Here is a 27,645-nt window from a genome sequence, read left to right as displayed (position 1 = left end):
ACAATGCATGGACTCAATAATATGTATCCACATTTCCTGTGTATTTTAGTCTAGACACCATCTAATTTGCCATCTAGGTGACATCTGAAAAGACTGCCAACGATCATATAACCCGATGTAAATAAATATAGATATAAATAGATAGGGAACACGTGCAATTGGATTTTTCTAGGTCTGTTTGATTTCATATTATAGGTTGAAATAATATGTTAATCATTGTTTTTACCTGTATAAGAATTAATTTTTGTGGATCGAATCAGTCAACCAAATGGTTTACCCTCGTTTCACTTTCAATGTTGACATTCTTTTCCTTTTAATAGCTTAACATATATATCTCGTAGCTAATGCCCCTTCAAATGTTTTCCTTGCTTAAAAATTACCAGGTGACCAGAGGCATTTTTTAACTTGACCTTGTGACCTAAGGGTGATACCCTACTGGAGCACCATGAAACTCCCAGACTAAAGAATCTGTACACATCCAAGGGAGTGAGTGTAAAGACGACTTAAACAATCATAGAAAAGCATGAATTTTAGCTGTCAAATTCATTATCATCTATTTCACTTAAATTCTCACATTTGATTTATAACAAGCTATAAAAGTGAATATATATCCAAATTACAAAAAATTTAAAAGAAACAATTTATAAACTTGTTTTAATGTATCAGCATTTTGTGCATATTTTCAAATTGCCACCATCTAATTAACCATTGGGATGACCTCTGAAGACTGGTGACAGTAATACTGCCCAATATAAACATAAATATAGACAGACAAGCACATGCAATGGTACAACAACAATTTTTCTAGGTCTATTTGATTTCATGGTGTAAATTAAAAAAATATAAATCATAATTTTACCTGTATATTGAGTGATTTTTTTGTAATGCCCTTTTAAAACTGATAAAAACAAGATTTAAAAGATTTTGCTATCATTTAAAGCCCATGACATCACTTGGAAATAGTCCAAATGGTTGTGACCTCTAGGTAAGATGTAAACATATTCTGGACTGTTACATGTATGTTATTTTCACCATTTCTTAGGGTCACTTCCGTTTGGGATAAAGAAACTAATTGTTATACTTCAGTGGTGTAGCATGACCCTTATTTTTGGTGAAGTAAACGATTTGAGGCCTTGGGAGTCCATGCACTAATGCGTCTCAAAAACGTGTATTTAAAGCAAATATTTAATCAGGTAAATGGCAAACCACTTTGCAAAATAGTCCAATTTGATTCCGGTTTGATTGATTGTTTGTAGTTTGCCTAACATCAAGTGATAAATGTTGCATGCATATTTAGGAAGAGAACAAATTAACAATAATCTAATTGAGAGGTTCAGCAGAGTTCTTTGACTAGGATGAAAACAAGAATTTGACTACAACTGGGAAAAAGCATGTCAGACGGGCAGACATTCTTGCAACAGTCCCCCTATTGACTCCCAATTTTTTTTCAAGGGTACTGTTACGTAACATTGCTCTATCATGATTACCATCTGTAAATTTTAACGCTGTACTCTCGCTTTCCCTTGCTCAAACTGTAGTAATCTTGGTAAGCACATTTGAAATCTCTTCTTACAGGCATAAATTTTCTTCGTCTTTTTATAGAAGCATTTGGTATGCAGTTTTGTATGTAGAATTCTGTAAACAGTAGACTATTCTAATATTCTGTGTGGACTCAAATGTTATTCTTTTTCTTCAATCATGATCTAACTTTGGATCATTGAGATAAATGTTGAGATTATTTAGCAGGAAATCTGTATAGAAAGGGTTATTTGGTTTTTCTGCATAATTTCATTAAACAGACTTGCGGAAAAAGAGCAATTGAAGTAGTACATATAAGACATTATCTCATCAATCAATACAACATAATTGTAAAAATTTAAAAGTATATATCATATATTGCACTGGGTACTAAAAAAGTATATACCATATATTGCACGGGGTACTATCTAGTAAATATAAAATATATCTAGAGGTCAATATGCGGTCTAAAAAATAGACAAGTCTTATATTTTTACACTATTTTGCAAGAATATTATTTTGTTAATTACAAATTCAGGATTTTGATTCTTGTACATGATGACTGTGGCTAACTTGAAAGTGAGCAGTTGCTTCGTCCAGGCTGTGGGATTCAAAACTACACTTGCAGCACTTTAATGGAAACGATTTAGTATGTCTATGAATATGTGATTGAAGGTGTTCTTTCCTATGAAAGGCTTTATCACAAAGAAAACAACGGAATTTTTTTTCTCCATGGATTCTCTTGTGCCTGAAGTAGGATGATCTGTTGGTAAATGTTCCACCACAGAGTTCACAAACAAACTTTCCTGATGAAGGGTCTCGAGGGACTTGATTTGACAAACAGTGTAACTGTCTTTTCTTGTTACTTCTTGGCCTCATTATCTTACTTTCATGCTGGTCCATTCCTAAAATGAGAGAAATTTCACATTTTTAAAAAATATTTTTGTATTTCCCTTAGTGCAAATTATTTGCTTTTTAGTCTATTTCAAGTTTGAAGAGTTTCATTAATAAATTGGGTCTCAGTGGCCCAGTGGTCTAAGTATTTCAACTATTGCATCACTAGCCTGTCAACACTGAGGTTATGAATTCCATGCATGGTCATCATATGTTAGAATATATTAGTATTTGGAAAACATGAAGTTGAAGATGGATGAATCTAAAACTGCTTTCACGGTGTAGCTTGTTCACATGAAGACTGATAACACATTTCAGGTAGCTCTGATCTGTAGTTCCTAAGAACATAGCAATAGAATTTCAAGGGACAGACAGAGGTAAAACAGTACACCCCCTCCTTTGGAGGGTGGATATAAAACTTCATATAATAATAATATTATCATCAAATCCTAGGGGTCCGACAATTTGGACATTTTAACTTACTTGTATATCTTATTTTGCGGATATTTTTGTTTTTAAACTTTCTCTGTATTAACTATAGTTTTTGACAAAAATGCAAAAAAATCACCAACAGGGGAAATAAGTTCTATAAGGTGTCAGTTGACACTTTTGCAGATCATATTGTGCTGAACATTTTTGCTATTTACTGGCACTGTCTATCTTTGATAGTTTCTGAAAAACGCTTAAAATGAACCAAAAAAAATGTTGTTTTTTAAAAGGTAATAACTCCTATATGGGGTCAATTAACAATTTCGTCCATGTTAACTTATTTGTAGATCTTATTTTTACCTAAAAATGTTACTATTGTAAGATTCACTTTATCTATAGTTTCTGCAAAAAAGGGTAAAAATCATCATTCAAAAGGCAATAACTCCTATAAGGGTTCAATTAACAATCTTTGTTCAGTTGCCTTTTTGTGAATCTTGTGGTTTTGTCATTTTTGCTATTTAATATTTTTCTCCATCGATTGCAGTTTTCAAGATAATCACCAAAATCTTTGAAATTTGGGAAAATTGACATTTAAGGAGCAAACTCAAAAATGGGTTGTTGGATTTTTGAGAAAATTTAATGGAAGACAGACCTGTTATTCCTTTCTATCCATTCCAGTTTTGCTCTTACTCTTTTAAATTTTTAGATTTAAGCCAAAAACTGAATTTTTCTAAAAATTTACATTTTAAGGGCAATAACTCCAAAATGATCATGATTGAATTAATGTTGATAGTCTTCGAGAAAAAGGCCATACAACAAGTTTTACACAAAATTATCATTATCAATGATCAATGTTAATGAGGTCAAGGTCAGATAACCCTATATGTGCCTGTCCCAAGTTGGGAGTCTAAGTCAGTGGTTGTCGATGGTTGTCTAATATATTTGTTTTTCGTTTATTGTTTTCTCATACATTTTCATTTTTGGTTTGAATTGCTTTACATTTTGTCATGCCAGTGTCTTTTATAGCTGACTATATAGCAGGTGTTTTGCCATTTGTTGAAGGTTGTAGGGTGGCCTATAGTTTCTTGCTTCTACTTCATTTGAAATCTATTGGATAGTTGATTTATTGACAATTATACCATATCTCCTTAATTCATATCCAAAAATCGAAAAATACCTAGCTTTCTTCCACTGTCATTCGAAAAACCAAAAACGATTGTCTTGTTTTCTTTAATTCGGAATTCCAATTCCAACTAATTTACTTTCACATTGAATATTCCATACAAGTTGCATTCTATAGTTTTTGTTTAACTTGTGAACGAACCATTGGACAAAATAACAGACTAACAATAGTATAACATTATAAGTAAAGTATCGTCTATGAAGGCGTATAAAACAAGGAATGAATACAAACTACAAGTATAAACAAGACACTTTGAATATCAAGTATTTTCATAAATGTACAATATCTGTTACACCATACCTGCAATCCCTTGTAGCAAATCAACATTATCTTCTCCATATAACTCAGAATTACTGAGCATATAAGAATCGTCTGCCATATCATCTCCATGGTATTCATAATGTGTTGAAATGTCATGGTTACTGGAAGTGTCCCCTTCTGAACTGAAACTGTGATTGTCATAATTTCCTGTTGTAGAAGAACAACAATATTCCTCATCATTGTTTGGCTCTGACTTAACAACAACTGCTGCTCTGCTATTTTTGTGAACCATAACTCCATCATCAGTTGTAGACATACTGCTGTGATTATAATTATCATAAAACTGATGAGGAACTAAACTTTCAGTTGGCTCTGATGATTTCTCTCCTATAATTTCATGATTTCTTGGACTTTTATTTTCATTTCTGAATAATGGCTCTACTTCCTGTTTTACTGTTATATCCTGGTGATTTGGCTCAGATAGATTGTTCCTCATTAGGTCGTCTTTCTCGTCATGATTTTTTGCTGTCACTCTACAGACATTTTGTTTAGCTCTTCTTACAGCGAATTGTTCATCTAGTTGATTTTGAGAAAAATAAAAATCAGCAAGGCTTTGAGATCTTGGTTCCTCTTCATAAGTTTGTGAAATTTCATTATCTTTGGTAGAAATTAAGGGATAGGTAATTTCATCATTTGATGACCTTCGTCTTCTTCCACGTGACCTTGAAAGGGAAATTAATGAACTAAACTGTTGGCTCTTATATAAAGGTGTATTATCCTCATCAAATACAGCTGATTCTTGGGAAGCAGAAATTTCTGTTTTAGTTGTTGTCCCAACTGGTATGACCATATCATCTTGTAAATCTTCAGGTTGTAATTTCTGTTTTGTCGAACTTGTTATCTCTAGGCTGTTCTGAATGTTGATACGATTATTTTCACTTTTTCCAATGAAAGCTTCTGCATCTTTTGTTTTATCTGAATGGTATCTAGTATGGGCATAGTCAGGTTGAACTTCTCTCTCAGGTATTTCATTCTCCAGGTTCTTTATTTGGCAAACAGTTGGTCCTGAGTATCCCACAAGTGGATTTTTAATGCAGCTCTGCTTTAAATTATTTACAATACTGTGTAAGAAATTGCCTGGCTTTCGCTGTTTTCGTTGGTTCTGAATTCCCTTTTCATTTGATTTACTTTGACAACTCTCTTGACGCCCAGAAACAGATGTTTGTCTATCCATCTCTTTATTCTGACTTTTCAGCTTTACACATTTCAATGCAATGTTTGTTCTTTCTGATACAAAAGCCCCAGAGGTATTGAGACTCTCCTGTTTATTAGAACCTTCTATAAAATTTTCATACTCTGTATTATCGTTTGTTATATTTGGTGATCCGTTCTGTTTGATACATTTCTCCTGTGTTGGTATGATATACATATGTTCACTTGAAGATGCTGAAGCTGGAGATGAAGTATTGGTTCGACTTGTTTGATTGTACAATGTTGCATGATTTTTATCATAAGCTGATCTCTTATCTGAAATAAACAATATAATAACATATTACACTGTTTTAACATTAACTTCACATTAAATGCTTCATTCTCAATCAATTTTAGTTAAAGTCTAGATATCTTGATGGAGAGTTGTCTCATTGGCACTCATATGATACCACATCTTCTTATATCTATATCATTCATTAAACTAACTGTAATTTCCTGAATTAAGAAAATGAGAACTCCAGAATTTAATTTTGACCGGAAATACAAAAGGAAAACTTTATCAATTTGTATTGAGACTTATTTCACTTGAGTTCTGACAAACATCTTTAAGTCCACCACAATTTTCTCTGTTGTATTGTTGGACAATTTTTCCTCAAAAGCCTTTCATAGCTAATACTAAACATGCTATATTGTATGAAAAATTCAAAAATAAGATGTGGTATAATTGCAAATGTGACAACTCTCTACCAGAGACCAAATGATGTAGAAGTTAGCAGCTGTAGGTCACCATAAGTCCTTCAACAATGAGCAAAACCCATACTGCATAGTTATCTATAAAAGACCCAAAATAATATATGTAAAACAATTCAAACAAAAAAACTAATGGCCTGATTTATGTACAAAACAATGAACAAAAAAAAAATACTAGAGGCTCTAAAGAGCCTGTGTTGCTCACCTAGATCTATGTGCATCTTTAACAATGGAATATCTCCAACATTATGAACTAGAATTGAATACATTACAAAAACATCTTTTTTGTTGATTTTGTATTGCTGATAATTTTTTCTGTATATTCTTCTCCCTATCTCCTTTAGTTTTTGCCCAAAACACAAAAAGAGGTAAAATAAAATCATAGTTTAAGGACAATAACTTCTACAAAGAGTCTACAAATTATTTCGACAAAATTTGTTGACTCATTTGTAGATCTGGTCTTGTTGCTGATCATTATTGCTTTTTTAAAGTTTCTCTATCTTTTATAGGTTTCAGAATAACAGGCAAAAATAAAAACTAGAGGCCCTAAAGAGCCTGTGTCGCTCATCTGCACCAACAATGGCCACTTTTTGGAAAAAATCATCATGAAAGGGCAATAACTCTTCAAAGAGTTAACTGACAATTTCAGCCATGTTGTTGTATTTGTAGATCTTGTCTTGCTGATCATTTTGCCTTTAAAATTTTCTATCTACATTTGTATCTATTATACTTTTCAAGATAATAGGTAAAAACTAAAAAAATGGGAAAAAAACATCTTTAAAGGACTATAACTCCATTATCGAGTTGACTTAAGATTTAAAACACGATGGCTTACTTGTAGATCTTGTCTTGCTGATCATTTTTTATATTAAAAGTTTCTATATATATATATATATATATCTATTATAATTTTCAAGATAGTAGGCAAAAATGCAAAAAAGATAGTAGTAAAAATCTTTGTTAAAGAGCAATACCTAAATAAAGAGTCTTCTGATGATTTCAGCTATGGCATTTGACTCATTTATAAATTTTGTCTTGCTGATAATTTTTCCTGATTAAAGTTTCTCTCCATCTTGTATAGTTTCCTAATAATAGGCAAAAAAACAAGAGGCTCTCAAGAGTCCATCTAGTATAGTTTCCTAATAATAGGCAAAACAACAAGAGGCTCTCAAGAGCCTGAATCGCTCACCTGTAAATTTTTGCTTAAATCTTTCATCAATGATTATTTTTGCTTTTCAATATATATTAATGACTGGCTTAAAACTTCCATTGAAATGTTCTTTGTATCTGTCATATATTCTTCAAAATCAAAGAAATGCATTTTACCCCTATGTTTCATCTTAGCCATAGTGGCTATGTTTCTTGACGTACAAGAAAATAAAATACAAAATTTATACTAGATACTCTGAAACTCATTCAGCCCAAGTTTGGCTGAAATTGATTCAGCAGTTTCAAAGGAGAAGATTTTTTAAAGTAAGCAAACTAAATGAACAAATTGTGAAAAATTGATTTTAAAGGGCAATAACTCCTTAAGGAGACAATTGACAATTTTGGTCATCGAACTTATTTGTAGATCTTACTTTGCTGAACATTTTTGCTGTTTACAGTTTATCTTTATCATTAATAATATTCAAGGTAATAACCAAAATCTGCAAAATTTCCTTAAAATTACCAATTTAGTGGCAGCAACCCAACAAGGGTTATCAGATTCAACTGAAAATTTCAGGGCTGATAGAACTTCACCTAATGAACACTTTAACCCCCAAGTCAGATTTGCTCTAAATGCTTTGGTTTTTGAGATATAAGCCAAAAATTGCATTGACACCAAGTGACGAGAAAAGCTAAAAAATGTCTAACTACTGGTACATGTAAATATTATAATAAGAGATAAATTTTTAACACAACAGATTAATATCCAACAGCAGCGATAGATCAGTATGTAAACAATCTAAGACAACTATTATTTGAATTTTGAACACTATATGCTGAGTAACAATGTAGTTAGCAACAGAATTGTGTCTTCTTGTATATACATGTATACATGAAATCATCACAAAGCTCATATAAAGCTTGTATCTATATATATACAGTTTACTGATATTCAGAGGCATTTTTTACAGGTTCATCGTGGTGCAGTTTTAGCTATTTACTCTGAAAATTCAACGCAATCGTACAATATTGATAAGAAACAATCGTACAATATTGATAAGAAACAATCGTACAATATTGATAAGAAACAATCGTACAATATTGATAAGAAACAATCGTACAATATTGATAAGAAACAATCATACAATATTGATAAGAAACAATCATACAATATTGATAAGAAACAATCGTACTATATTGATAAGAAACATAACTTAATTCTTTTTCCCTGAAAAATTTCCCACAAAAGACAAATTTGACATCTGTTAAAATTGAAAACTTACCAAGAACCATATAGCCTAAAACTTTGTATTCTGCTATTTTAAGGTCTAACCACATAATGAAATGAGAGAGAATCCATGGTTGTACTCTCTTCATCATATTTGAAAACAATTGTTTGACATCCACCAAGTCTGCCTCCATTTTGTCTAGCTATTTTCAGTTTAAAATTAACACAAATATTGGTGATGCACTTGAAAGTTTTTACTCTATTATATGGCATTAATTTTCCTTCTGAAATATAAACAACAGTTCATTACATTTTGAATAGAGGTAAAATAAATTATTCATTTCCTAAAATCTGTCTCATTAGGGAAATGTTTACCCCTGTTAATTTATTGTTACAATGTCATATTCTCTCACCATGTAAACACAAATCTGAAAATTTTCAACACTGAAAGTGTTAATAAGATACATGTAATAATTCCCAAAGATTTATTTAAGAAAACTGAAGTTATCACAAGATGCATATATACAAACTTTTAAATGTTGCCTTTACCATGTTTACAAAAATTAAGTCTAATTCTAACCTCTGAAATAACAAATATGAAAAATTTTATTGACAAAAGGCAGCTTCATAGAACATTTGAAAGTTTCATAAAGACTGTTGAGGCAAACTTTAGCTAACAGAATTTTTAACACACATAATTATAATCAAAATAAATGGGATAACATCACCAGAAATTACAAATTATGGAACCAACCATTGTGTTACTAAATATGAATAGACGGATGATCATTGATTGATTGTTGGTGATTAACGCCACTTTCAGCACCCTTGGTTATATCGTGGCTGCCAGTTTTTATTAGTGGAGGAAGTCAGAGTTTCTGGAGAGAACCATGACAGACCTTGGTTAGGAAACATACAAAAGGATAAATTGGAAAGAACACATTCAAATTTGTTTTGATACACTTCCTCATTTTTGCTTCTAAAGGTTTCCCTCTATCTACGCACATGATATATTATATTTTTCAAGATAATGGACAATTCAACTGATTATTATAGTTTGTTCTTATGTTGTACTGTTACACCACTGTCCCAGGTTAGGGGAGGGTTGGAGCCTTCAAACATGTTTAACCCGCCACATTTTATAGGTGTCTGTCCCAAATCAGGAGCCTGTAATTGAGTGGTTGTCGTTTTTTCATGTTTCTCATATCTTTTTTGGTTTATTGTATTGCATAGTTTGTTCTTGTGTGGTGCTGTTACTCAACTGTTTGGGGAGAATTGGGGCCATCAAACATGTTTAACCCTGCCATATTCTTTATTTGCCTGTCCAAAGTCAGGAGCCTGTAGTTCAGTGGTTGTTGTTGGTTCATGTCTGTCATGTTTGTTTTTCGTAAACTGTTTTGTTATAAATTAGGCCTTTTGTTTTCTCAATTGAATTGTTTCATAATTTTCATGTCAGGGCTTTTTATAGCAGACTATACAGTATGGGTTTTTCTCATTCTTGAAGGCCGTATGGTTGCCTATAATTGCTTACATCCACTTCATTTGAACTTTGGTGGATAGTTGTCTCGTTGGCAGTCATACCACATCTCCTTATTTATATATTAAAAACAAAAAACAAAAAAGAGATAAAAATAGTTGTTTAGGGGCAATTACTCCTATAAGGTGTCACTGATTTGTAGATTTGTCTTATTGATCATTTTTGCTACTTCAACTTTATCTCTATTATAATTTGCATAATAGGCTAAAAAAAATGGTAAACATGGTAAACATTTTCATTTAAGGGCTATACCTCTTATAAGGAGTTGTCTGAAAAATTTGTTTGAAAGTAAAAAATATCATGATGCTGACATTCTGAAAATTTTTTGCGCTTGTCAGATTTCCTCTTTCTATAATGGTTTTCAAAATAAACGACAATACTTGTATTCAACAATGAAAGATAAATGACAAGATTAAACTAACAAACGACAGTAAGACTGTATGCCTTTATAATAATCATCAAAAATTTATAACCCATTCTTCATCATAACTCTGATATATTAGTATATAAATTGACCAGATCATGCATGACAAGTAAAATATGGAAAAGTTTCAAAGTCAATTAACCATGACCAATGTGGAGTGGACAAATAATTTCCATGAAAATCAGATGCAATAATGCTCAAACAACTGTATATAGAATAATTATCATTGGCATATCATTAGGGCACATGGTTTTCCTTAAACTGACCTTATCATAATATAAAAACTTAAGCATGTAAACTTTCATTTGTCCATGTTTTACCATAGAAGTATGCTTTATACCTAAAATGTTCCTTTCTCAAAAGGCAGGGCAAAATTGTCTAAAATGTGTTATGTTTAGACTACAGTATTTTTATTTAATGAACAATCTCTGATATATAAGGAAAAAAACTGTTTTCTTAGCAGAAAATCAACAAATTAGTACTAATGATAATAGAAAACAACCTCATATTGGTCACTGGTAATATCCATATGCAGTTTTCTTTGCATAACCCATATACAATGTATGTTACTACCAGTCTAATATGAGCTTACATTCAGTGGAATAGTGTTTGGAATTGTGCTTGGAATGTATTTCTTTGCTAGAAATTGATAATAGAATGAAATTAAGTAATGAAGAAGTCAATATAGCAAGTTAGGTTCAACAACAGTAATTTGGGCCTGGTCAGAAAGTAAAACATATTAAAACAAAACAATTCCTATGCATATGCATACATTAAAAAATATGAAGAATATTTTTGTTATTTAGGTATCAAATGAAAGCTGGATGACTGGTGATCATTGTAGAACACTTTTTGACTGATAAATTTCCATAATAATAAAAAAACATAATGCATAAAATTTAAAAAAGGAGGGAATATTCTGCCTGTTTCTCAGATCTGAAATACCTGTCTTGATACTTCCTTTGTATTGGGAATCAGTACACTCTTATATACAATTACAGGCATTTTTCAGCACAAGACAAGTTAGGGTAGTGCTTTGACATGAAATGGCTTTCACTTTATCTCAACTTGACAAAATATTTATGAATGTTTGAAATCAAAGAATTTAACCTGGGAACAGTATATCTAACAGTCAATATATATGTTCCTGATTTAACATAGAAACCAATGGGGCCAAGAATTAGTGGTGTGCCTTCTTATGTCATTGATTTACACACAAAAACACTGATATTTTAGGTTTTACTTGTTATTAAAGGGCAATAACTTCAATAAGGAATCAACTACTGGTTTCGGTCAAGCTGATCTATTTGTAGATGTTGTCTTACTGATTCTTTTTTTCTTTTTAAAGTTTCTATCTATCTATTATAATTTCATAGATAATAGGCAAAAATGCCAAAAAAATGAGAAATATCGTCATTAAAGGGCAATAACTTCAATAAGGAATCCACTTACAATTTCAGCCATGCAAATTATATGTAGATGTTGTCTTGCTTATCATTTCAACTATTTAAAATTTCTATCTATCTATTATTGTTTTCAAGATAATAGACAAAATAATGCAAAAACATTGAAGGTCAATAACTTTAATAAGATGTCGACTGACCATTTCGATCATCCTGACTTATTTGTAGATTTTGTATTGCTGATTATTTTTTTTCTCTTGAAATTTCTCTCTATTTATTATAATTTTTGAGATAATAGGCAAAAATGAAAAAAAAAAATTGGTAAAATGTGTTGTTTAAGGGCAATAACTCTTATAAGAAGTAGTCTGACAGTTTTGAAGTCAACTGTTATAAGGTAGATCTCATCATTCTAAATATTTTTGCAAATGTCAGATTTTCTCTATCCAATAAAATTGAGAATGGAAATGGGGAATGTGTCAAAGAGACAACAACCCGACCAAAGAGCAGAAAACAGCCAAAGGCCACCAATGGGTCTTCAACACAGCGAGAAAATCCCGCACACTGAGGAGGGCTTCAGCTGGCCCCTAAACTAAAATGTGCACTAGTTCAATGAAAATGGAGGTCACGCTAAACTCCAAAACATAAATGAACTAAAATTAAAAGACTAACAAAGGCCAGAGGCTCCTGACTTGGGACAGGCACAAAAAATGCGGCGGGGTTAGACATGTTTTGTGAGATCTCAACCCTCCATGTTTGTCAGCAGGTGGGGTCATCATGAACACATTTTTTAAACTAGATACCCCATTGATGATTGTGGGTGAGTTTGGTTGAAGGAGTATTTAATGGCAATCACACATTAAAATGGTCTACTTACAATTTCGGCAAAATTTTACTAATTTATAAATCTTGTCATACTAATCATTTTTGCTATTTAAAGTGTCTACATATCTTTTAAAGTTTTTAAGATAAGAGGCAGAACACTGAAAATGGGAAAAAATTGTCATTAAGAGCAATAACTCTAATAAGGAGTGAAATCACGATTTCAACAATGTTGATTAATTTGTAGATCTTGTCTTGTTTATCATATTTGCTTATAAAAGTTAACTCCTATAAAAAGTTGTCTGACAGTTTTGACAATAAGTAGATCTCATCATTTGAACATTTCTGCCTCCGTCACATTTTCTCTGTTAATAGCGGTTTTCAAGATACGGTGTAGTAGACAAACTTGTATTTTACCCCTACATGTATGTTCTATTTATATAATTATGGCCATCAGACAAATTTTTAAACTAGATACCTTAATAATATTGTGGACAAGTTTGGTTAAATTTAGCCTAGTAGTTTCAGTGGAGAAGATTTTTGTAAAAGTTAAAGAAGACGGCCATGGATGCCAAGTGAAGTGAAAAGCTCACTTTGCCCTATGGGCCAGGTGAGCTTAAAATGGATACATTGCAGAAAATCAAATCGAAAATCATACATAGAATTGTGCTTTGAATATATATAAAAATAATATTTCAAATAGGAAAAGTAATGAGGTATAAAAAGCTTAATACAGAAATGTAAAATACAAGCAGAATTACACGTATTACATACATGTATGTAATTAAAAATTTTAAAAAATAAAGATGAATGTACTATTAAATGAAAATTAATGAATTAATTGATCGAATAAGAAATGTGAAATTATTTGGTCTGATGAATTTCATTGAATATTATTTATTTAAAAATGCAGATTATGACTTAGAACAAAAAAATAGACACAGTGTTTGAATTGATTAAACTTTGTAAATTTAGAAAGATTATCAACACAGGTATATAAGTGCTCCTGGCTAAAATTGTACTTCATATATTGTATAAGCAATTTTTTTCCTGTTTTATTAAAAACACTGTACATAAATGTCTTTTCTTTACCTTTATATCATGTATATGTATATATATATATATATGTTTATTGAGAATAAAAATATATATCATTGTATATAGAGACAATATTAACCTTAATCTTATTAGCTAGCTTTGGTGCTGGGATAAATGCTACAAAAGTATAAAGGTGATAAGGCCAAGCCAAATTTCAAATACACCTCATAACTATTAAAGAAAGATAGACCAAGCACAGTACACAGAAGCAGCATTACACCTGGGACCCATAGATGGAATTCATATGTTAGTCCAAGATCACAGATCTGACACACTGACTTTATGTAGATTAATTTTGTGATAAATTCTAACATCATGTAGTCTTTATATTTTATAACTAGTCAGCAAGTTTGTTTCTTTTCTTATCAGAAGTCAGGGACGACACTCTGCACACATCACACAGATTTGTCTTATATTATCGATCAGTCGCAGTGATAACGTGTCATTTGTTACAAGCACGTCATGGTGTGAACATCACCTGGACGCTCAAAATTTGTTGAATGAGATTAAAAGCTCAAGCAGTAATATACAGTTGTGATTTTTATACAATATTCCTACATGTATATATAATAAACGAATTTGGTAATTGTCATTATTTGCTGGGAATGTACATATTTTTCCCTTTATCAACTCTGCTAATTCCCGTGGACTTATTTCGTATTGAAGACTCATTTATTGAATTCGTTACATTGATTTCCAGTTTGTATTCCGGACAAAATTTTATTACTGTAAATACGAAATTATAAATATTGGAATTTCTTCATTTATCAGTACAAAAAATACGAGAAAACACAATAAACAAAGCAAGCTGACCGATACACAAAAAATACAAAATTAGAAAATTAAAAAGCTATTTTACATGGTTTTTCTGGTGAAAAATTTTAATTTTGACTTAAATATAATTAAAATACACAAAAAATTGGTTTTTGAGCCTAATGTTTATGTATTTGTTCACGGATTTGACAAATATATTTGGAAATTTTGTTTGAAAATCATTGTTTTTTATCGACTTACTATGCAGCAAAGGATGGACACTTAAGGAGCCCTTTTATGTTCAAGGTTGTATGATGAACAATATAAATGTCAATGATTGTTACACTCTAATTAACGAAATATTAACAAAAATTGTGCCTTGTATTTTAACAGAGATCGAATACAAATTTCCGCCATTATGGGACATAATCTTTAATGATATAATTTACCAAAAAGAAGTAAAAAAACAGTAAATATTTTGTGTAAAAGTCATTTTTGATCATCAATAAAATTTTCTATGAGAAAACTTGCTATATTTTTTATCAATGCGATAGAGTACATTTGATATCCCTCCTCTGTTTTCTCATGATACACATGTAATATACTAAGCCTAGAAAATTAATTCTTAATTCATATGATAAATTTCTCTCATGAGTATGATTATATTTTTAGTGCTTAAAGTATTTTTGGTGCTTAAACAATGCTTACATTATGGTGTTAGTAAATTCAATTTTTTTACGATAAATAAGTTTCACTTTACAATTGTTTATTATATATATAGATTTGATGGATTCACTAAATGACAAACACTTTTGTTTACAAGAGGAAATAAACACAACAGTTTTGAAAAAGGAAAGAAAAATAAAATATACAATAACTCCATTAATGAGTCGATTGAAGATTCCAGCCATGTGGTTTATTTGTAGACCTTGTCTTACTGATAATTTTTGCTATTTAAAGTTTCTATCTATCTTCAATAGTTTTCAGGATAATAGGCATAAATGCAAAAATTGGGAAAATCGTCATTAAAGGGCAATATCTATAATAATTTTTGAGATAGCAGGTAAAAATGAAAACTAGAGGCTCTAAAGAGCCTGTGTCGCTCACCTTGGTCTATGTGCATATTAAACAAAGGACACAGGTGGATTCATGACAACATTGTGTTTTGGTGATGGTGATGTGTTTGTAGATCTAACTTTACTGAACATTCTTGATGCTTACAATTATCTCTATCTATAATGAACTTGGCCCTGTAGTTTCAGTTGAAATTATTTTGTAAAAATTTACAAAATTTATAAAAATTGTTAAAAATTTATTATAAAGGGCAATAACTCCTTAAGGGGTCAATTGACCATTTTGGTCATGTGACTTATTTGTAGGTCTTACTTTGCTGTACATTATTGCTCTTTACAGTTTATCTCTATCTATAATAATATTCAAGATAATAACCAAAAGCTGAAAAAATTTCTAAAAATTACCAATTCAGGGGCAGCAACCCAACAACGGGTTGCCTGAATGGTCTGAAAATTTAAGGGCAGATAGATCTTGACCTAATGAACAATTTTGTTTTTGAAAGATTTGCTAGAAATGCTTTGGGTTTAGATATATGAGCCAAAAACTGCATTTTACTCTATGTACTATTATTAGCCATGTCGGCCAACTTGGTTTGAGGGCGGGGTCATCAGACACAATTTTTAAACTACATACCCTAATGATGATTGTTTACAACTTTAGTTAAATTCATCTTAGTAGTTTCAGAGGAGAAGATTTTTGTAAAAGATAACACAAATTTACGAAAAATTGTTAAAAATTGACTATAAAAGAGCAATAACTCCTTAAGGGGTCAACTGACCATTTTGGTCATGTTGACTTATTTGTAGATCTTACTTTGCTGAACATTATTGCTGTTTACAGTTTATCTCTATCTATAATAATATTCAAGATAATAACCAAATACGGCAAAATTTCCTTAAAATGACTAATTCAGGGGCAGCAACCTAACAACGGGTTGTCCGATTCATCTGAAAATTTCAGGGCAGATAGATCTTGAGCTAATAAACATTTTTACCCTGTCAGATTTGCTCTCAATGCTTTGGTTTCAGAGATATAAGCCAAAATCTACATTTTATCCCTTTGTTCTTTTTTTAGCCATGGAGGCCATCTTGGTTGGTTGGCCGGGTCACCGGACACATTTTTTAAACTAGATACCCTAATGATGATATTGGCCAAGTTTGGTTAAATTTGGCCCAGTAGTTTCAGAGGAGAAGATTTTTGTAAAAGTTTACGGACGACGAACGCGGGACGACGGACGCCAAGTGATGAGAAAAGCTCACTTGGCCCTTTGGGCCAGGTGAGCTAAAAAGTGGTAAAATGTGTTGCTTAAGGGCAATAACTCCAATAAGAAGTAGTCTGACAGTTTATAAGTCAACAATTATAAGGTAGATATCATCATTCTAAACATTTTTGCAACTGTCAGATTTTCTCTATTTTAAAGATAATAGACAAAAATTGCTTTTTACCCCTATGTTCTATTTGTAGCCATGTTAGCCATGTTTGTCAGCAGGTGGGGTCATTGTGAACACATTTTTTATAACTAGATACCCCATTGATGATTGTGGTAGAGTTTGGTTAACGGAGTAAGTTCACGATGGGTTAAAATTGGCCTGAAGATTTTGACGGTTTTTTAATCAAGCCAAAATACTACAAGTTGTGATATTACTCTTCATACAAAATGCCTTCATTTTGGCACATCAAATTAAAAATGACGAAGTACATGTATTGACTCCTTAAGTATGCATTATTTGTTTTGAAACGTCAGTTTTGGTCAATTTTTCAATAATTTTTAACAGTGTTTAGCATAATTTACTTTGGCCGCCCCCCATGATCCAGAAAGCTTTTGTGTCTAGGGATTCAATATCATCATTGGCAACTTTTGGTTACAGAACATTTTGGAAACTAGGTTGCAGCCAATGATTTCCTTAAGCTTTTAGATCTGAAAAATGCACAAAATCATCGTATTTTGACAATATATCCTAAATGTGCTGATTTTGAAGCCAAGAATGTACTCTTATGAAGAGATTTATTTTAACAAAGAAGTTAAGCTTTTAAAATAGATCCATTTACATGATTTACGAACCAAATTATGGCAATTTTAAAATTTTCTGATAAAGTTGAAATTCAAGGTCATATTTGGCCTAAAGTGAACCTTGTCCTTTGGCCAGTAGTTTCAGAGGAGATGATCTTTGAAAAAGTTAACAGATGATGGACAATGGAGGACGACAGACAACAGATGCAAAGTGATGGGAAAAGCTCATGACATGACACTAATAAAGATACCGGACAATTTCAGTAATACAAGAACATGTATTTTTCAGAAATTGTTTGATATTTTCTTTTATTAGTACTTTTGAATTGGACATTGATGAAAACTTAAGGCATTGTAACTTGTATGTATCTTTACCTGAAGTTAATAAGCTTTATGTTTTTACAACCTAATCCAATTTAATTACAAGGAACAAACCTATTCCTTGACTTAATAAGTCTATAAGTTAAGGATTTAATAAGCCATAAGTCTATAAGTTAAGGATTTAATAAGCCAGAAGTCTATTAGTTAAGGATTTAATAAGACAAAAGTCTATAAGTTAAGGATTTAATAAGTCTATTAAATCAAGGAGACCTATTTGAAAAAGGAGGGATGGTAGTAAACACTGATTTTAAACCTGCACCCCAGGCCAGGATGACAGTAAAAAAAAAAGAAGTGGCTCTTTCTTCACTCTACCGATTACCCTCATTACATACTCTGATACTGTGTCATATTGCTGTGTGTGCCAAATAGCCTACTGGAATCAGTGTTCTCCCCAGACCCTTTTAGCATCATGGTAATGTGATGTTATATTTCTTGAATGTGATGCAACTGAATTTATTTTCTTATAGCATGCATAGGTTGTGTTATGGATGTGATTCTATAATTTTTAGAAACAAGATGGTATTTCAAATTTTCCTGTTTATAAGGATGCTATATAATATATCTGGGGAGAACACTGTGGAATTCAACTTGGTGTTTTGAATTATCTAAACTGAATTCCACAGTGTTGAGTTCCACTCTTTTTTTAATATTCATCTAATATTTGCTGTGACAACCATTGACCATCAATCAATATTAAATCAAAAAAAATTCAGAGATGAAAATAATTATAAAATATTCCAGCCTTTAATATTTTCACATGGCGCTAATGGGAGTTGTAAGTTTTAAGTCAACCTTTAATATTTTGTTTGATAACAAATTTATTTTCCATCTGTAATTTATGCCACTGAAGCATTTATATACATTTTTAGTAACATTAAGTTGTTAACCCAGGGGCAACAGATTTACAATAAGGTACAATGCCGACACATGATTCTCTTATGACATTATTTTGACATTGGGTAAACATGCATGAGCGGGTTTCCTTAAAAATACAAAGAACTGATTTCTCATTTACTACTTCTTTAAAATAAATCATGAAAATTATTTGGTTCTATATAACTGACTGATATGATTAGCAATAACATCTTTATTCGTAGTAATATTTATATTATTATACACAATATTCTAACATGCACAAATGTGATAACAGTGACTTGTATTCATATAAATTTTATTAGAATAAAACAATGTCAACTGGTATCAAATTAGTTCAGTATACCTATCTATTCTCATGATAACAGTTAACAAAAAAAAGAATTTAGTATAGTATTACTATCTATTTCCATAATAACAAATAACAAAAAAAAAGAATTTACCCATCATAACTATGATGTACTTACAGTTTTTCATTACAATCCAATAACTAATTCAACCCAGAAATGTATATCAGTAATACTCAAAAGTATTACTAAGTGCCCTTAGAGGACTACATCTGTTCAGTAAAATGACAAGTAAAAACACCTAACTTCCCATAGCTAATAGAAAATTTGTCCTCAGGGAAAATGTCGTGACAATAACCCTTGTGAACCCCTGGGCTTAGCAATCTCACAATTTATGATTAATGGATGAAGGCTTGATGACTTATTATACACAATTAAATTGAAAGTAGATGCCCTATAGATATACAGTGGACTTATTTTTACCAACATTTTTTGTCTCTAGCTTGGGGTAAAGTGCATTAAAAAGTTGTTTGCGTTTTGTCAGAAAATAAAGGTTTCAGGTTTTTACAGGTGTTTGTAATTTATGATGAGGTGGGTAACATTGAACCAGTAGAAGTCAAAAGGAAATCATATGTATATATCATCTTCTTCATCATTTAAAAAAGTCTGTTTTACTAATGAAATAAAATAAACACCAAAGAGTGATTTCCATATAAAACCCTACACTTTTAATTGGAAAATGTATTGTAAAAGTAATAACAGACTCACACACACTGAGACTTACACAGCAATACAATGAAGAATTGTAGCAAAGTAAGTCATGCTCGCTTAGTCATGGACTCTCCTGAATAATTGGTGTCACTTTTCGAGTATTACATGTACTTAGCTTGATTGCTTAAGGAGTGGACAGAATTTGTATATTTTGTAAAATTTCTACACTTTTCTTATATTTTTAACTGGGGTTTCCGAAGGGAAAAAAACAGTTATTAAATTGGTGAAGTACGGTAGGCGCGCGGCTACCAACAGTTTCCATACAAAAAATGAGGAAGCGTTCATCCAATGCTTTTTAAATTTTACTATGTCAATACAAACGACAAAATGGAGGTCAAGTTTGATTTTCACTTTTACCGTTCAGGAGATAATTGAATTAAATTGGATTAAAAAATTACAGACAGTCTACCCTCTCGGTCTTAATGATAATATCATGGGAATTGGTAATATATCAAGAACCGATTCTGTTAACATTTTGGATATAGTTTCTAAAACTGTTCGTAAAAACCGTTCTCATGGTCGTAGAAAAAATCGCAATCAAAGAAAATTTCGGACCAATCATACCAATATTTCGGACCTAATTTCTATTTCAAAAAACAACGGCAGACATTATCTGTTAACAAAGCTCTGTTCATTACCGGTTAATAAGTTAAATAAAATTTTAGAGGATTGCAACACAATTTCATATAGCAGTCCTAAGTATGAAATCGTTCAAATTATAATGGCATATTGTTATTCTAAACTGTTTCCCAAAATTGATCGCCCTGAAGATCATAAAAAACAGTTTATTAAAATAAAGTATGTCAATAAAGGTTTTGATTTTGTAAATATTGCCGGTATTTTTAACGACCATTCTGTTAAAGAACAAATTCCGGGATATTTTGATAATACTGAGCTCCCTCTTATTTGTTATATTTACAAGAAATCTACCCGGAAATTTGTGTTTAATTATAGCCAATTGTGTAAAGATGTTAATATCAGTGAAAATACACCTACTTCATGTAATTGCAGTAATTCCGAATACATTTATGGACCCATTTCCCATGTTATAACAGGAGATCTTAACATCGTTCAAGACCGAGAGTTAAAATCATTCCTCAGTAAAGGACCTAAATATCGTCCCCCGTCAATTATTAATTGGAATGAGTGTCGTAATATCATCCACTACTCACTCCATACTTACTGTTTGAAATGGATAAAACGGGAAAAAGCTGACAAAAAAATCTTTGGACTCTTTTTTTAAATCAGTAATGAACATAGTTGATATACGTATTCAACATTTTAAAGAACATTTTACTCTTAACAATAACCACAATAAACCTATTTCTCGTATCAAACATAAACTAAAAGAACTAGCCAAGGAATTTGTTTTTGTCCCGGCCGATAAAGCTGCTAATAATATTATTATTGCTTGACGTAAATTTTACATTGAGGTTCTGAAAAAAGAAATTACCAATTCACCAACATTCCAACTGACTCCATTTTCAGAAAACGACATCTGTAACAAACATAAACTTTTAGCTACCGCTTTACAAGCAGAACCAAATACAATGAAAGTCCCAACTATGTATTGGCTTCCGAATCTACACAAAACACCTTACAAATATAGATTCATTTCGTCTTCAAGCCATTGTTCCACTACTAAATTGTCTATTCTTCTTACCACTTGGTACAATCAAAAACCTGATAATAAATTGTTCAAATAAGGCCTTCGAAAATAGTGGAATTAATTACTTTTGGAGTGTCAAGAACTCGTTGGAAGTACTTGATAAATTGCATGCATATATTGGTGATTTTGAATCTGTTCAAAGTTTTGATTTTTCTACCCTATATACCACATTGCCTCACATTCTCATTAAGAAAAAATTCACACACCTAATTAAATGGGCATTTAAAAAGTCAGAATGTGAATATATATGTTCAAACTCTTTTAGGTCTTTTTTTTTTAGTAGCAATAAACAAAAAAACTATGTCAATTGGACATGCTTTGATACTATATATGCCCTTGAATTTTTACTAGATAACATTTTTGTTCGCTTTGGAGATTCCGTATATCGTCAGGTTATCGGAATTCCAATGGGGACTAACTGTGCACCACTTATTGCGGACCTTTTTTTGTATTGCTATGAGTTACAATTTATGACAAAAATCAGTAAAGACCCATCGAAACAACATCTGATACACAAATTTAATAATACTTTTAGATATTTGGATGATATTTTGGCTCTCAATAATGACGACTTCAGTATGTATACTAAAGAAATTTATCCTGTTGAACTTACTTTAAATAAAGCTAATACTAACAATGACCACTGCCCTTTCCTCGATCTTGATATCTATATCATTAACGGAAAGCTTAATACTAAAATATATGATAAAAGAGATGATTTTTCATTTCCTATCGTTAATTATCCATTTTTAGATGGTGACGTTCCCTTGTCACCATCTTACGGTGTTTATATATCTCAACTTGTACGATTCGCTCGTGTATGTAACAATGTTTTAGATTTTAACGAGAGAAATTTATGTATTACTGAAAAATTATTACACCAGGGTTTTCGATATCACAAACTAGTCAAAACATTTACTAAATTTTATCATCGGTATAAGGACATCATTCGTAAATATAGCTCAACATGCAGACTTCTTATACGTTCAGGTATTTCACATCCAATTTTTTATGGAAATATTCTTTATAAAGCACAAAAATGTCAGTATTCACCTCTGAAACTAACAAAACCTTTAAATAGACTTATTAAGAAGGGATATAGTTACGATACTGTTGTCAGGTCATTAAAGATTGCATATTTTGGCGTTAATATTGATTCACTTATAGGGTCTTTGCATCGGCACTAAACACATTTATTTAAAAACCAGTTGTTGGCATGACACGGGTTATGTTCTTCTCATATATGTTATGATGGTATGATACTAAATCCCTAACGGGAAGGATTGTGCCTGATATTCATATGATGAAGACATAATCTTTCAATCAGTTTAATTGAAGTCTGGAGCTGGCATGTCAGTTAACTGCTAGTAGTCTGTTGTTATTTATGTATTATTGTCATTTTGTTTATTTTCTTTGGTTTCATCTTCTGACATCAGATTCGTACTTCTCTTGAACTGAATTTTAATGTGCGTATTGTTATGCGTTTACTTTTCTACATTGGCTAGAGGTATAGGGGGAGGGTTGAGATCTCATAAACATGTTTAACCCCGCCGCATTTTTGCGCCTGTCCCAAGTCAGGAGCCTCTAGCCTTTGTTAGTCTTGTATTATTTTTAATTTTAGTTTCTTGTGTACAATTTGGAGTTTAGTATGGCGTTCATTATCACTGAACTAGTATATATATTTGTTAAGGGGCCAGCTGAAGGACGCCTCCTGGTGCGGGAATTTCTCGCTGCATTGAAGACCTGTTGGTGGCCTTCTGCTGTTGTCTGTTCTGTGGTCGGGTTGTTGTCTCTTTGACACATTCCCCATTTCCATTCTCAATTTTATGTTCCTTGATCTATATTGGAAAATGGCACTTTATGTCGTTTCAGTGCAATTTCTTATAAACCACTTAACCAATGCTTCAAAATTTTGATATGCTGTTACTGATGACATAATAGTGGTAAAGTTAGATATCAATGATTTTTATTTATGCCGTTTTGGAAAATATATGGTTCTTGATAGATTGAAAAATGGCACTTTATGTTGTTTTCATGCAATTACTTATGAACCGTTCAACAAATGCTCTTCAAAAATTTAAATATGCTGTTACTGATGACATAATGGTGGTAAAGTTTGATATTGGCAATTTTCATATTTGCCGTTCAGGAGTTATGGTCCTTGATAGATCGGAAAATGACAAGTAACTAGAGGCTCTCAAGAGCCTGTGTCGCTCACCTGTATTTACTGATGCTTTGGAAATCATGTAAAATAAGTTTAAAATCATAATCAATAGTATTAGATATTAGATATTATAATGATATCTAAGATAATAACAAAAAACTGATTAATTTCTGTAAAATTAATAACTTAGGGGCAGCAACCCAACAAAGGGTTGTCGGATTCGTCTGAAAATTTCAGGGCAGATAAATCTAAATCTGATGAACATTTTTGCCACCTGTCAGATTTGCTATAAATGCTTTAGTTTCAGAGATATAAACCAAAAACTGCATTTTACCCCTATGTTCTATTTTTAACCAAGTCGGCCATGATGGTTGGAAGGCGGGGTCATCGGACAAATTTTGTAAACTAAATACCCTTATAATGATTATGGCCAAGTATGGTTAAATTTGTCTCAGTAGTTTCAGAGAAGAAGATTTTTGTAAAAGATTACAAAAATTTACAAAAAATTGTTAAAAATTCACTATTAAGGGCAATAACTCCTAAAGGGGTCGACTGACAATTTTGGTCATGCAACTTATTTGTAGATCTTACTTTGCTGAACATTATTGCTGTTTACAGTTTATCTCTATCTATAATAATATTCAAGATAATAACCAAAAAACTGCAAAATTTCCTTAAAATTACCAATTAAGGGGCAGCAACCCAACAACAGGTTGTCAGATTTGTCTGAAAATTTCAGGGCAGATAGATCTTGACCTGATAATCAGTTTTACCCATGTTAGTTTACTCTAAATGCTTTGGTTTCAGAGATATAAGCCAAAATCTACATTTTACCCCTATGTTCTATTTTTAGCCATGGTGGCCATCTTGGTTGATTGGCGGGGTTATCGGACACATTTTTTAAACTAGATACCCTAATGATGATTGTGGCCAAGTTTGGTTAAATTTGGCCCAGTGGTTTCAGAGGAGAAGATTTTTGTAAAAAGCTAACGATGACGGACGACGACAACGACGACGGAAGCTAAGTGATGAGAAAAGCTCACTTGGCCCTTCGGGCCAGATGAGCTAAAAACACCTAACTTCCCATAGCTAATAGGAGTTATGATCCTTGATAGGAACCTGATGTTCAGTGGTTGTCGTTTGTTGATGTGGTTCATAAGTGTTTCTCGTTTTTTATATAATAGATTAGACCGTTGGCTTTCCTGTTTGAATGGTTTTACACTAGTCATTTTTTGGGCCCTTTATAGCTTGCTGTTTGGTGTGAGCCAAGGCTCTGTGTTGAAGGCTGTACTTTGACCTATAATGGTTTACTTTTACAAATTGTGACCTGGATGGAGAGTTGTCTCATTGGCACTCATACCACATCTTCTTCTATCTATAGAATGTGGCAGGTCAAAAAAGCCTGAAAGTGCCTTTCAAAATACAGAAAACCCAGTTTGGTGTCAATTTGACAGGTCATTCCTTGTTTCTAGTATGTTTTGGATTAGAAAAGTATGTGCACATCCAAGAAATAACTTAATCTATATCAACGTGATTATGTAAATATGTAAATAGTTATACATGTTATCAGAAGTCCATTACTAGACGAAGTGTGCAACCCGCTATATAGTAAGGCGATCACGTTGTCCCCGTACTTCCAACTGTGATTGAAACGGGATTTGAGCGAGATTGCTATATATAGTAACAAAAATCAATGGCCAAATTTTTTGTGATGCATTCTGGGTAGAGATAATTTATTCAAAACACCCTATACATTAATTAGCACACAGTTGAATATAATGTTTGACCATCGACGTGTTAATGAATAGCAGATCCTAGATGCGATATTATATCAGTGTCATGCTTCATTATGATGGTTTAAATATTAAACGATAAAAATGTTTGTATAATTTATCAATTTAAAAACTACAAAAGCAGTTCTCAACACGTGCGTTCAACATATAAATTTTATAGGTTTAAATTGTAGGAAAAGTTTGCGATCACGATCTTTGTAAGCAGGGTAATAAATATATATTCTTTATGTAAGTATACTTTATACTGAAATAAGACGAAGTCCTATTTCAAAAACCTTGCTGTAGGACAATTTGATTTAATTTGTTCAAATACTAAATCAATCTCAAGGGTTAAGTTGTGCCGTGAAGAAATAAAGTCAGTAATTCCTGGAATTGTCCGGTTGCAACAGTAAAACCCTTTCTTACAAGTGTGGGATGTATACATTAATAGCAGCTGCGTCAGGTCGGAGGAGGGACTTCAGATCTAGCCTGACATCCTGACCCAGTCTAATACTTCGTCGAGCAGTTAGCCAGGATCCCAGGCTACTTCCAAGTGAAATCCAGTACCTCGCGTATTCAGGATGAATGTTAATTACAATCTCTGATGTTAAATTACACTTGAGACAACTCTGTGATGGGATATGCATATTTATATTTCCCACTGAACGTTACGCTAGCAACAGGCGATAAATCATTATTTTAATCCACTTCATCTACAGATGCCTTCAGTTTTGTGAGTGATCTTGTGATTAATCTAGCGAACGTAATGATGAGAATTAGATAATGAGATCGTATTATGAGAAAAGTATGTCTCTTAATTTAAAAAAGGTAAAAAAAACAAGAGATTTTTGAAATTCGAAATTGTTTCGAAGTCATCTGAAGCAACAAATGGTCGGATACTATTGTTTTTCTGTAGAAGTGAAGAAAAAACCCCTGTCTTTTGCTTATCCATCACCGTATATAGCTTCCTTGGTGCCGTAAATGACCGAGACATAATTCGTCAACACAACGCGGTTCTATTTAAAAAAGGAGACAGTTATGACTTTATTTTTTAGATAGATGATACATTTTAAGTCCGACACGGCCGATTTTATAGTTCTCATTTGCCTTTGCGAGATGAAAAATGGTACCAATGAATTTGTTTATAAAATTTTATATCATTTTCTAAATATTGAATTAAAATGAAGAAACTAACTGGCAATAAGAAACCACCGCACTAAGTCGGCTGACTTAATTTACACCAAACTGATAATTAATCAAACGCTCAAGGAGACTAATTAACAGCTATCTGTTCGATGATAATATTTTTACCCATGATTCCATGGTTATAAAACGAGACTTTGGGGGACCACCAATGGCGCTTTCCACTGATAAAGGGGAGATCGTGATCTCCTTACTATATAGCACAGGTTGCACACTTGGTCTAGTAATGGACTTCTGATGTTATGTATGCAAAAGCTACTCTTACCCTAATTTATAACAGAGACATACATGTATATCTATACACATATGTATGTCTCTGATTATAACATGCAGGGAATTAAATAAATCTAGCATTCCTAAATTGGAATTTGAGTATAATTGTGTTAAGCCACATATTTTAAAATGGTTATTCCTGCCCCTGTTGAGTGTTGTGACTTTGAACTTAAATGTGTCAGTGTGTGTGTTGTCTTTTTATGTGTTTTTTTTGGGGGGAGGGGGTCTTTTAGTTCATTTGTCAAATAACGTTACGATTTTATAATGGCCATGTCTAGGACATAACTTACGTCCCAATTCAGGTGTAGTACATACATTTTTGTTGCTGAGATGCAACTGATGCTGGTTCCATAATGGGATGGGTATGTCTAAATATTAATCAAGTTCGAACTTTATTTCCGGACATTCGTTTTCGTAAACTTGTGGGTCAAGTTGTACATAGAAAACATATATATAAGGTCTTAGTTCCTACATTCTGAACGATGCATTTGTTATGAGCATGGTTGACG

The 27,645-nt window shown here is 32.0% G+C and overlaps 1 protein-coding gene across 2 annotated transcripts; it reads right to left on the bottom strand.

The window, feature by feature from the left end:
• Positions 1-636: 636 nt before the first annotated feature.
• On the bottom strand, positions 637-27,511 carry LOC127727920 (early growth response factor homolog 1-like). 2 transcript variants are annotated; one of them, XM_052235072.1, is made up of 4 exons: positions 27,452-27,511; positions 8,680-8,908; positions 4,325-5,812; positions 637-2,423 (listed from the first exon to the last, which is right to left on the bottom strand). In XM_052235072.1, the coding sequence occupies exons 2-4, from the start codon at positions 8,816-8,818 to the stop codon at positions 2,053-2,055; spliced, it is 1,998 nt and encodes a 665-aa protein (XP_052091032.1). In that variant the 5' UTR covers positions 8,819-8,908; positions 27,452-27,511; the 3' UTR covers positions 637-2,052. The 2 variants fall into 2 exon arrangements, with proteins under 2 accessions (XP_052091032.1, XP_052091034.1); XM_052235074.1 differs by having other exon boundaries at positions 27,427-27,510.
• Between the last annotated feature and the right edge of the window lie 134 nt (positions 27,512-27,645).

The sequence above is a fragment of the Mytilus californianus genome, unplaced genomic scaffold (genome assembly GCF_021869535.1).
Source record: "Mytilus californianus isolate M0D057914Y unplaced genomic scaffold, xbMytCali1.0.p SCAF_2, whole genome shotgun sequence".
NCBI lineage: Eukaryota > Metazoa > Mollusca > Bivalvia > Mytilida > Mytilidae > Mytilus > Mytilus californianus.
Note: the sequence above shows the minus strand (reverse complement) of the source record. Positions and strands in the feature narration are given on the sequence as shown.

Excerpts from the sequence above, each read along its gene's own strand:
- LOC127727920 (XM_052235072.1), bottom strand. The coding sequence starts at position 8,818 with ATGGAGGCAGACTTGGTGGATGTCAAACAATTGTTTTCAAATATGATG. Across the intron at positions 5,813-8,679 it reads TTTAGGCTATATGGTTCTTG|ATAAGAGATCAGCTTATGAT; the intron begins GTAAGTTTTCAA and ends TGTTTATTTCAG. Across the intron at positions 2,424-4,324 it reads TTTGCTACAAGGGATTGCAG|GAATGGACCAGCATGAAAGT; the intron begins GTATGGTGTAAC and ends CTCTCATTTTAG.